Below are 12,087 nucleotides of genomic sequence, written 5' to 3'. Positions count from 1 at the left end.
CTGGTACTAAGTGCTTACATGTACTCAGTATCAAGCACTGTGCTAATTGCTTTAAATGCACTACTTCTTTAATCACTGTAACCTATGACATGGGTACTAGTATTCTCAGTTTAGCAATGAAGACATTAAACATCTGAGAGCTTAAGAAGTAGCTACGACACAGCTAGTAGTTAGCATCATCATGACGATCAGGTGATGATGACAACTACAGCTTTGCAGTGTAATGATAACTATATTAATTAAGTCTGTACTTGCTTAGAATTAAGCAGGAAAGATCAATAATCACAGATCTATTGGGGTCAAACCTGTTAATAGGGTGATTGTGTCTATCTTCCTGACCTTGCAACTGGAGCAACAAATCTCTTGGAATTCCTGGATCAAGGCAGCTGGTGGGAACACGGTTAGGAACAGAATGGAAAGAGAAGGCAGAAGGCTATGGCCTGCATACTTATGCTCCTGAAATGGCAATGTCGTCCACAGGGCAGATCCTACCTCATAGGAGCTAACTGGGTCAGAGGACAGAAAACAAGCAGTATTAGGAGATGTCGGGATACATGCTTACCGAGCCTTCTACACTGGCCATTTCCTTTCTTGACTCCACAGGAACTTTTTAAATTATTATAATCTGCCTTTGACTTTGGGGATCTGGCCAAGGTCAACAATGTCCCCCTCATTGTCAAATCTAATGACTTTTCCATCCTCACCTTTCTTGATTTATCTCTGCATTTGCCTTGTGAACACCATCCCAGAATTGGGAACATCTTTCCACTTCCTCTTTCTTTGACTAGGGTGACTGCTTTGAGCACCAGCTCTTTTGATGCTGGCTCCCATTTGGGGTGTCTTGTTCCTCCTACTCCTTGGGATGGGCTTGGGGATGTTCCACCTCTGCCCATGCCAGCTTCCACTCCCATAACAGAAGTGGCTGTGCTGATCTCTTTGTGGTGTTGCAATCAATGTCCAGCGCTGACAGGTGACAAACTGTTGGGAACCACGGGGCTGAGAGCACTGGGGATGCTGTCAGAATGCCAGGAGAACAGACCTGTCAGCTCAGAGCCCTGGGTTTCCACAGCCCAGTTCCACGGCATCAAATGTCAGAGAGCCGGCCATTTAATCAAACCTGAGTTGTAAGGGACCCAAGCAGTTCTCATACGAGTTCCCAGGGATGCCTATGGAAGTTATATTAAAAGGGAGTGGGAGCAGTGCTGGACTGTGCATGTTTCAGAAACCCCAGAACAGCAACACTCTTCCTCTCAAGGCTTTGAGCACAGTCAGAGGAGCCACCGTCCTGCACCTGCTGGCCTGGATGTGTCCCCCCACGTCCCCCTGGCTAATGGGTCTGCATCTTTTTGGGGACTGGCTCATGCTGGATCATTTCGCTCAGTGGTGTGGCTGCCTGCTTATGTACATATCAGCCCTGCTGGGTTTGTGGTCAGGGACAAGCCTTGTTCGTGATTGTTTCTAGCTCCCACACAGTGCCAGGCACACAGTAGGCACTCAATGCATGTATAGGGAACAAAGGAATCAATTTGTAATTGCCATATGTGGGAGAGAGGATGGTATTGTGAAGAGGGCCCTTTGGAAATGATGAAGACCTGGGTTGAAAAGGTAGTTCTGCCACTTAAATACGTATAATATTTGGGCAGATTTTACATTCTGTGTTTTCATCTTCTCACTTGTGTAATGGGAATAAAAGCACTTATCTTCGACCAACTTGTCATAAAAAAAGATCACACTTGCCCAGTGCCTAGCACAGCACCTGCTACCAGGATGGCACTTGAACATTTGTTTCTTCCTTCCGGGTCCTTTGCAGACAGCTGTGTGTTCTTCTCGGGCTATGCTCGCAGGAACCTATGAGCGCAGTTGGGGGATGCCACCTGGACACTCACCCCATTCAGAAGAAAGCAGAAACACAGGTCTGAGATTCACCCAACTGATTCCGGGAGCAGCATGTGGGCAGGAACCGGTGAGCAAGTGACTTATGGTGGGGAACGGCAGGGCCAAAGCAGCCACAGGTACAGTCACCCAGTGAGTGGCCAGGGAGGGCGTGCCCGTGCCTCTGGGAGACTGAGAAAGATTCTGAGAAGCCCCCAAGCCCCCAGCTGTCCCCATTCCCCTTTAAAGCGCCTAGCTTGAAAAGTACTAGATATAAACGTGGCTTTAACCAGCACGATGGGAAATCTTCTGAGTAACCCCTCTGACGATCACACAACCCACATCAGGGCAGAAGGGAGAGGCGAGCTGAGCTGTGCTTGTTATCACCTGTGCTGGTAATTCTGGGGCAGAGCTCAGTACAGCGCTTTGTCCTCCTCTTCATATCACTAACTGTGCAGGCAGGTAATAGGGTTTGCTCGGATGCTGTTACAGTTGCCTAGGAAATGCATTCCTGGCAGACTGGCTTCCAGGAGGTGTGTGGGGACAACAGCGGACGACTTGCAAATGAGAGAGATAAGGCTGCCCACAGAGTGTCACCGTAAAACACACACATACTGGGTGAGGTCAGGCATGGGCACAGTCATCGGAGAGCCAGAAGGCTCCCAGGCCCCAGCAAGATGGGGGCGGCCCCCTAATTGATGGTATTAACATATCCGGAGGGACAGCCTGTCAGAGAGGGCTAGGTGAGAAAGAGAAGCTGAGAATGAGCTTTGGGGAGCAAATTTTAAAAACAATAATAAAAAATAACAGCAGCTACAGTTTTTTGAGCACTTGACCATGTGGCAGGCTCTGTGCTATGAACTCCATATTCATCATCTTGTGATATCCTCAACATCCCTATTTGATTACCCCGCTGTCCCGGTGTTCGCTGTTGGTGATAAAAGCTAAACATCACAGAGCACTTACTGTGTGCTGCAGCGTGTTAAGTGCTGGCTGTGGATTACAGGAGGGGCAGCTGGGAGGGTGGCTCTGGGGCCCAGATTCAGATCCCACCTGGACACTCACCAGCTGGCACTCTTGAGCAAGTTACATCTTTGTGCCACAGTTTTCCCTCTCGAGTTGGGGGCAGTATTAGTACCTGTGCTGTGGGGTTTTGTCAGGATTAAATGGATTATCTCATGCAAAGATTAATACAGTGCCCAGTGTACAGATGCACTTGGTAAACGCAAGCCACGATGATGATATTGACCATGATGAAGATGCAGATGGGCCCATCAGGCAACTGGATCAATGAACATGTTAGCATAGAACACCCACGGCTGAGCCCAGGATAAGCCCATTGAACACTTGGTAATGCTGTGCCCTTGGGCATGTTGCTAAGCCTGAACTTTCTCATCTGTAAAATGAATGGTGCTGAGATTAAATGATAAAATACATGTGAAAGTGGTTATAACGGTGCTGGGCACAAGTAAGTGCTTAATAAATGTTAAATGTTATAGGTATAACAGAATTGAAATGGTGAATTAACCCAAGGAAATGCCACCCACTAATGCTCTTGGCAGGCAGACTCGCTTGCTGCCACTTCTCCCTGGCCTTGGTCAGATTTCTGCTCTCATTCAACTAGTGTTTACCAAGCAGCCATTATGTGCCAGGGAAAATGTGACAGGGATGGTGGTTAGACGTCATCATGGAAAGAACAGAACAGAACTGATTTGTCATTCCTATACTCTGTCAGAATGTAGTCTCTGCCTAGTGTGGCATGTCTGTCCCCTGGAAAGCAAATGCAGCGAGTATGAAGAGATGCTTTAAGCTGCAGGCATTGAACAAAGATGATTCTGCAGTGTTAGTGAAAAAGGCCAGAAACCTGTCCCATCCTCATGGACGTGGCAAGTCCCAGCAGAGTGAAACTGTCCAGGTGTCCCACCTCTGATGCCTCTGCCATTCCAGAATGTTGGCCACACCACTGCTCCTAAGTCCCCCAAACATGCTATGATGCTTCATGCCTTTATACCCATTAGTCTTCAAGCACTAATCTCAACTAGCACCTCTCTTCTGAGGTCTCCCTTGCCCAGCCACATCAGGTCAACTGCTCATTGGTCTGAGCTCCTGTATTTTATTTTTTTTTATCTCTGTCTGTATTGGTAATAACAGCAGCAGCAGCAGCGGCACATACAATAGCAGCAGCAGTTGGACTGCCAGCTAGAGTGTAACCTCGTGAGGGCAGGAATCTTGCCTGTTCCGTTCACTGTGACAGCCCCAGTGCCTAGAACAGCACCTGGCATGGCAGACACGTCATGTATACTGGTGGAATAAGACCATTCCAAGCACTGCTAGGTGCTTTCCAAATACTATTACATCGAATATTCCCAGGGCCTTATGAGGGAAGAAAGAGTATGGTCCCCATTTCACAGATAAAAAAAAGTTAAAGAGGTTAAGCATCTTTCCTAAGGTCAAGTAAATGAGGTGTAAAGAGTACTCAGCATTGAAATGAAGGTCCAAATGACCCAGGGACATCCCTGTCAGCTACAATGCAGCACACTGCTCGGCACATAGTAGATTACATGCTCACTAAACATTTTTTTAAAGAGTGAATGTGAGTATCTAGTTTCCCATTACAGCAAGAGAAAAAACTGAGATGGTTACATGAATAACCCAGGATGTATTGGAGGTGGCAGAGAGTTTGCAACAGTAAGGGCTGGGGATGGTGTCCTGGCAAAGAAATCCAAAACTGAGTGCTGTGAATAGGCCAAGGGACAGAAAATTAACTTCTGTTGAGCACCTCCAATTACCTGCTAGAGGCTATGATTAGCCACTTTATGAAATGAGAAAACAGAGGATGGGCAAGACGAAGTAAGCTGCCTCAAGGCACGTACGTGGTAAGTGTCACAGAACCTGGATTCGTGCGCAGGTCTGTGTGGCTTCTGCCGTGCCCTGTTGAATATTACCTGACATTTCTAAAATCAAGAGTGAAAGGTGCACATGTATAAGCTCATTCTTTAGAAGAAATAAGTAAAGGGGTGGGAGAAAGATTTTAGATTTTAGGATTCTGTGGCTGTGTCCATGCATGTAACTGATTTCATTATTTTCCAATTGATCTGTTTGTTTTTGCTGTAATATTAGTTGGTTGCTAAGCAACTGCCTTAAGAGCTCTGATGCTGAACTTTTTTTGGTAACCAAGTAGAACCCCAAAAAGGGTGACATGAGTAAGTGCTTGGGGTTGCACTCAGAGGGATTTGGGAGTTTGAGAGTGATCTGGCCCCTTCCACAGAATGAACCGGCTGATGTATAGGGAAGGCCACCTTCCTCTTGTGACAGTAATACTGAACCTCCCTGAGGCCTCAGTTTGGTCACCTGTAACAATACTGACCTCACAGAGAAGAGGTAATGTACACAAAGCAGCTGGCAGACTTTCTGACACATGGTGAGGGCTCCATAAATTGTAACTACCATCAATTTTTAATATTAATATTTTAAGAGCGCTTGGGTACAGCATTTTCCTGGATATCAGTGCTGAAGAAGTCAGTCTCTAGGAGGGTCTGCTGGCCTTGCTGGGCTCCACAGCTACTGTGTAAACAGTACCCTTAACCTCATCCCAAACCAATGATAATAATGCTGCCCACAAGGTATATCCACTGATCGTATTTGGATTAGAAACAAATCCATCTCACTTTCCTTAAGCTGATGGCACATCAATATGGTTATCGTCACATGAAAAGGACAGTGCATGCTTATTTGGAGCTTCTGATAAAATCACATCCCTTACTGGTTTTCAAAATTCTGGTACTTAGGAATTATCTAGGTCAGAGGTTACAAACTGGTGGTTCGGGGTAGGGGTGCCAGTTCCATGAAGTCTAAGACATGTATGATCTGGCTCAACAGCATTTAAAACATTTTTTAAAGTTAGTTGCCAACATTAAAAAAAGTAAAACATCTTATAAGAAAACCCAGATTCCCAGTTTCTCTTGAAAAATATGAAGAGCAATAATTGCACAAGCGGAATGGAGAGACACTGTCTCCTTGCGATGGGACCACTTCACTTCTAAGTTGTTGCAGTGAAAGCCCCTCAGGTGCTTCTGGGGAAGAGCCCCAGAAGGGTGGAGGGTGGGCAGGGGTCCAGTCCTGAAGCCTCTCTTTCTGGGTCGAGGGTGGCCCTCAACTCCACCACATCTGTTCCTATGGGAGCCTGTCATCCCCCAAGCTTCTAAAGTTTCAGAATCTACAGGAATCAGGGGCTGAAAGCCCCATCTAGCCACATGGGGGCGCCCTCACTCCACACACTGGAATTCCTTGACCCCGCTGGAGCTGGAGCTGGAGCAAAACTCCCTTTCTGGAGCCTAGAGGGTCAGCACAGCCCTGGCCATCCTGCATGCCTTAGGGTTATGCTACCCAGGGGTCGCTCATCCTACTGTTCTAAACAGAAAGAGGCTGCTAGGAGCTCCTCCTGGCACAAAGGGGAGGGATTACTGCTATGAAACCACAAGATGCCCCTGAAAGGAAATCCAGTTTGGATGCTGGACAAAGACACGGGCTGCCTAGGAATTATTTAGAGAGAGGAAGGCAAGGAGGGTGCTTACATTAAGAATATGCTCTTCCTTCAAAAGCATATTGGAAGCTCTTTTGAGAAAAGGGAGCAGGGGAGAGAGGGAGAAAGAGAGAGACAGAGAGACAGATGGAGAAGACAGACAGACCCTGGTGCACGCGCCCTGGACCTGAGCAGGTTACCTTGCTTCTCTGAGCTTGCTCTCCCTCGCTGTAGAGTGAAGGCAACCACACCCGCCTTTTGTGCTTGATGTGAGAATCCAGAGGATAAGATGTGCAAACCACGCCATGGTGCCTGCATCCAGGCAAGCGTCACTTGACAGAGATAATTCATGCTGACAAATAACCGTTAGTACAAAACTTTTTTTTAAATGTTGGACATACACCTTGTGACTTTCGTTTCCTCATGTGTAAAATGAGACCTCTGGGCTATATGCATTCTCCAGTCCCTTTCGGTTCACATTGTTTATGATTCTGTAATAAATGCCATTCCCCACACGGCCACCGAAGGCTTTCAGCAGCTGATGCTCTCTCCAGCCGCTGCACGCCTGCCCCTCTACATGGGGAGGGTGAGAAAGGGACATTGGAGACATGCACAGAGATGGCCACGGCGGGGATTAAGCACACGGCTCCGGAGGCAGACTGGCTTTGTTTGACCCCAGCTCCCCTTAACTAGGCGGGTAACCTGGGGCCGGCAGCTTATAGTCTCTTTCCTGAGGTTTCCCGTTGGAAAATGAAGAAAATACTACCACCTATGGCAGGGAGTGTGGGGGAGGGAACGAGACCCCACTTGTCAAGCACCCAGTGCTGGGCATACAGCAAGCACTTCACTAAATGTTAGGCATCATCATCACTCAGATTTGTTTTCAAAAGCAGGCAGTGATCTTTCTGGAATGGGTCCATGAAGGTTGTCTGACACAAAATTGGAAGAGAGACAGGGTGTTCTCATAGATGCTACAGAAAGACCATTAGACGGGGAGACAAAAACAGACCACATCCTGCCACCAATATTTCATTATGCAAACTTGGGTTCCAGTTTGTTCATCAGGAAAATGAAGATGCTGGACTAACTAATGCCCCTTCCAAACCCGGCAGTCAGGAGCTCTCTCTCTGGGTGGACTTGGGCAGGTCCCTTCTCCTTTCTGGGTCTCAGCTGCCCTGTCTATAAAAAGCAAGTGTTGGATGAGACAATGATCCTCAGGTCCTCCTGGCCTTGGCATTGCACGACCCTACGTGCCTTGCAGCCTGAGCAGCTGGGGCGGAGGCCGGGTCCCTGTGGGTCCTTACCTGAGGTACTCATAGAGCCCGTACATGGGCAGGAAGTCGATGTCAGACAGGAACATGTAGGGGGTGCTGACGTGCTTCATGGCCACGTTGCGCAGCAGGTTCACGGGGTAGAACTGACCCTCCTTGTACACGATGTGATAGCCCACGTTGTGGCGGCTCATGAGCACCTCGGAGCCCTGTGCATAGCGGAGGAACTGCTGGGCCTCGGCATCCGACAGGTAGAGGGCCAGGCTGATGGGCCCCTCCCAGTGCTTGCAGATGGCCTCCAGCATCTGGAGCCTGGAAGAGAGGGGACGGTGAGCTGCGGGGACCTGGGCCCATGCATGCACAGCCACCTTGTCTGCTGTGGGCCTCTGCCTCCATCAACACTTGGTCAACCGGCTGCAATTCTAAATCCCTGCTCTAAACATTTCTCACTCAGTTCCTTTACCTATAAAGTGTGCATAAAAACACTTATGCTGGTTCTAGTCTTTCTCTGCTTCCAACTGAACGTGGTATCAAAAGAGCCACATCTCTCTGTAAGCCTCAGACATCTTCTCTTTTCAATGGGGGGAGAAGGGTGGGTTATTATATTAAACAATCCAAAGGGCCCCTTCCAGACCCAAACTCCTACACTTCTCTCTCAGCAGAGGCATGAAACACCTCTACTGAGCTCCTAAAGCAGAGACCAGCCAAAGAAGATTTAGACAAACTGAGACCACTGAGTTACAAGCTGTAAAAACAAGAGTAATGATTACTACGATCACGGTCCCATTACTACGTGCCAGGTGCTTTCCAGAAATCTCCCAACAAGCCTGAGCACCAGCTGTTTTTCTCTCCATTTTCCTGAGAAAGGCACTGAGGCTCCAGATGCTGGGTCAGCTTTGATTCTTGGATGTGTGGACCAGCCATGTGTAGACAGGTTCCTTAATGGGGACTTGGAGTCTGTGAGAAAAAATAATACTGGGTGTTTGGCAGAGGGGACAGAAGAAACACACGTGAACGCTGGGAACAAAAGTGTACCTGGGGTGGTGCTGTCTTCATCTTTCAGAGCCCTTACTGCCCCACAGCCAACTTTGCAAGGCCACCTTAGGGGCGCTGAGCCAAGAAAAGGGGGAAAGAACAGACCCCAGAGAAAAAACAAAAGGTGTTTCCAACAGAGAGTGTTCTGCAAAAATGCTTGAAGAGAAATCTATAAAGATATATTTTTTTTCAAAGGCATTAGAAGTGCCTAGTACACAAAATCTATGCTTAAGAAACAGCAAAAGCCTATTTCAATTTTTTCTCTGCCCAGCAAGAGGTACATAATCAGCAGTCTCGTGGTCAGAATGCCCACTTTATTCGCACAATTACCAGGAAACAGATTCCATGCATTTCTATGCTTCTAAACAAAAGAAACTGTGCAGACCTATCCTGTTTTAATGGCCTTTTCCATGGACTTCCAGTTTCCTCTCAGTAATTCTGAATTGGTATTGCCCAGCCTTGCTTCCTCCTTCAATATGGAAGATTAAGATATTCACCAGGGTAAAGCGCCCCCCATCTTTCACCCTGAGAATGCTTGCTAATCAAATGGACCAGAGACATTTTTTTTGCAAGAGGCGCTCCATTCTCCATGACCCCCGATCTCACAAACTTTGTGTGTGGCCTCTGCTGTAGGGCCCTGCTCTCTCCCGAGCTCTGAGGATCTGGGATTTTGAATTATCACCCTGTGCACCTCAGTGTCATCTTCTGCAAAATGGGAGGACTCTGCACTTCAAGGGCGAGTCATTTGTACAAATCCTTTGAGAATCGGATAGCCGAGGACAGGAACAATTTCTAACATGTGGATGAAGGAGATGCAGGAGCTGCTGGAGGGAGTGGGAGGCTGGAGTTCTGTCTGACTGGGCATGAGGAGAGGCCAGCTTCTGCTCTGAATTCTCCCACTGGTTGGGTTTTGACTCTATGTCTAAATTTTCCAAGAAGGGAGCAAACCTCACCTGGTGCTGCCCTTTTAAGCTCTGCTCGGAGTTCAGAGTGGGAACAGAGACAAATTACTTAAGGTTCTCAGGAGAAAGGTGCTGTTGATGTAAAAAAACAAGTTGAGTTTTTGCCAGATGTGACTCCATAGAACGTCAGCGGCCAAGTGAGAATCGTGATATCACAACCCCCACCTGATGCTCTGCCACCAGCCCCAACCCCTCCAATCTTTTCTCCCTTACAACCAGCCCTTCTGCCAGCACCTGGGCAACAGTGACAAACTGAGGTTTACAATACGGATGACAATATATGAAATGTGATAATGATATAATAAATCTCTACCATTTACCTGCTGGCTTGCAACGTGCGGGCCACATGGTGGTTGTTACTGCATTTAATATTCATAGGAACCGAGGTTCTTTTTTTTTTGTCATTTTTGTGACCGGCCGCACCGCGCTCAGCCAGTGAGCGCACCGGCCATCCTTATATAGGATCTGAACCCGCGGCGGGAGCACTGCTGCGCTCCCAGCACTGCACCCTCCCGAGTGCGCCACAGGGTTGGCCCAGAACTGAGGTTCTCATCACCATTTTACAGGCAAGGAAGCTCAAGAAGACGAAATGACTTCTTTCAAGTCACGCAGCTACAAAATGGTGGAGGTGGAGTCACACCCAGGTCTGTCTGACCCCAAAGGCCAGGACGCAGATCATTATGCAACATGGACTGATGTTAGGCTGCGAACAATGTCCCAGAATATCTTCCCTCATTGCCTGTTTCCCAAGTAAGAGTGTGCCCTTCTGTTGGTGTCAGCTTCTCTCTAATTCCTTCCTCCTCCTCAGTCCCTCTGGGGGTCTGCCTCCAAGATCCACTCTTTGCTGGACCCTCAGGGTGGCCTCTCTCCATGCCTGCTTCCTAAGGACTGTCCCTATGCAGCTCTTGTTGGCGCAAAGCCCTGCACTGAGTCTTTCTTTGGTCTCCTTGACAGGAGGATAGTGTTCCTGGCACAGCAAGGGCTGGGTTAACAGAGAGTATTTCAAGAGACAAAGATTAATTCTAAAACCACAGAATTCTCACACTAGAAAGAATCTTAGAGATATTTTTGTAGTCTATGCCATTTTTATGATGAAAGAGCTAAGCTTCAGAGAGGAGGCAGGACTTGCTCCAGAGCCCAGGGTGTCAATGGAAAAGTTACCAGCAGAACCCAGAAGTCCTGATGCTTTGTCCTCACTTGCTTCCACCTCCCCATGGCACCTGCCATTGCTTCATGCTGGGGAGGGGAGGGCAAAGGCTCAGGAATGGCCAGAGAGATGTCTGGCAGATCTAGAAACAGGCAGGGGTTACTCCAGGGAGTCCCACTAAGACAGGAAGTCACACGCAGACTCTAGTTGTAAAGGAGCGGGCAGGAAGATGGCCAAGTCAGAAACCTAAGAGAGCAGGGTTGGAAGGGATTCTAGAGCACCAGCGGGCCTATGCAGCCTCAGCTGGAAGGGGGAACTGACACCCTTCAAGGCAGTCCATTCTAACCTGGTGCACTGCAGCAAGGCAAGCTGCATGATACAGCATCGCGGGTTGCAACAGTGGGTTTCAGGGTCAGACAGACCTGAATTTGACTTCTGAGCTTCTTCAGTATACCTGGGCAAGTGACAGTTCTCTGAGCTCCAAAGTCCACATATGTGTATTGGGGATAATGATACCTTTGGTAGATTATGAATGAGCTCCAAATCATTTCTCTCTCTCTCTATCCAAACCCTTTGGTAACACTCTCCCACACTGATTCTGGGCTGGCAATGTGACTTGCTTTGGTCCATGGGACACTAGCAAATATGACACAAGTTAGAGTTGTTAAAAAGTGCTTGTGTAGGTGTTAAAAAGTGCTTGTGCTCCTTGTTCCTCTTGGAACCTTGTGATTGCCACAATGCAACAAGACTACACCATCTTGCCAGATGATGAGCTACATGTCCCAGGTGTCCCCATCATCCCAGTGGATGGCCAGCCAATCCCTAGAAAAACCACCTGACAGCAGACACATTAGCCCAGCCCAACCCAAGCTGCCAATCCACAGAATGGGAGCTCATTATGGTCATTGTACGAAGCTGCTCAGACTCAGGACAGTTAGTTAAGCAGCAATAGGCAACTGATACAATATCTACCTGGATTTGAGTATTAAATGAGATAATCGTATAAAGTGCATGGCACAGAGCTATATATACAGCAGGTACTCAGTATGTGATAGCTGTAATTTCCTCCTCGGGTTCTATTTCTGCCTTTCAAACATGTATTCACCCAACAAAGATTTGCTGAGTGTCTCCAATATGCCAGGCATGTTAGACGGACAAGGTTCCTGCACTTCTGAAGCTCTAGTGGGGGAAGAAGACAAAAAAAAATCAACCCAAGATAAATTTAGATGGAGCTAAAGGATGGGGAGGCAACAGAAAAGGGAAACAGAATAGAGTTAC

General features: G+C 47.8%; 1 protein-coding gene across 6 annotated transcripts in view; it reads right to left on the bottom strand.

The window, feature by feature from the left end:
• Window positions 1–12,087, bottom strand: part of LARGE1 (LARGE xylosyl- and glucuronyltransferase 1) — a 538,741-nt gene that overhangs the window by 17,453 nt on the left and 509,201 nt on the right. For all 6 annotated transcript variants that reach the window (XM_063074931.1, XM_063074936.1, XM_063074933.1 and 3 more), the window contains one exon: window positions 7,699–7,977. In XM_063074931.1, coding sequence (XP_062931001.1) covers window positions 7,699–7,977 — 279 coding nt within the window. The remainder of the gene's footprint in view (window positions 1–7,698; window positions 7,978–12,087) is intronic.

The sequence above is a fragment of the Cynocephalus volans genome, chromosome 12 (assembly GCF_027409185.1).
Source record: "Cynocephalus volans isolate mCynVol1 chromosome 12, mCynVol1.pri, whole genome shotgun sequence".
Taxonomy (NCBI): domain Eukaryota; kingdom Metazoa; phylum Chordata; class Mammalia; order Dermoptera; family Cynocephalidae; genus Cynocephalus; species Cynocephalus volans.
This window is presented reverse-complemented; position numbering and strand designations above follow the sequence as displayed.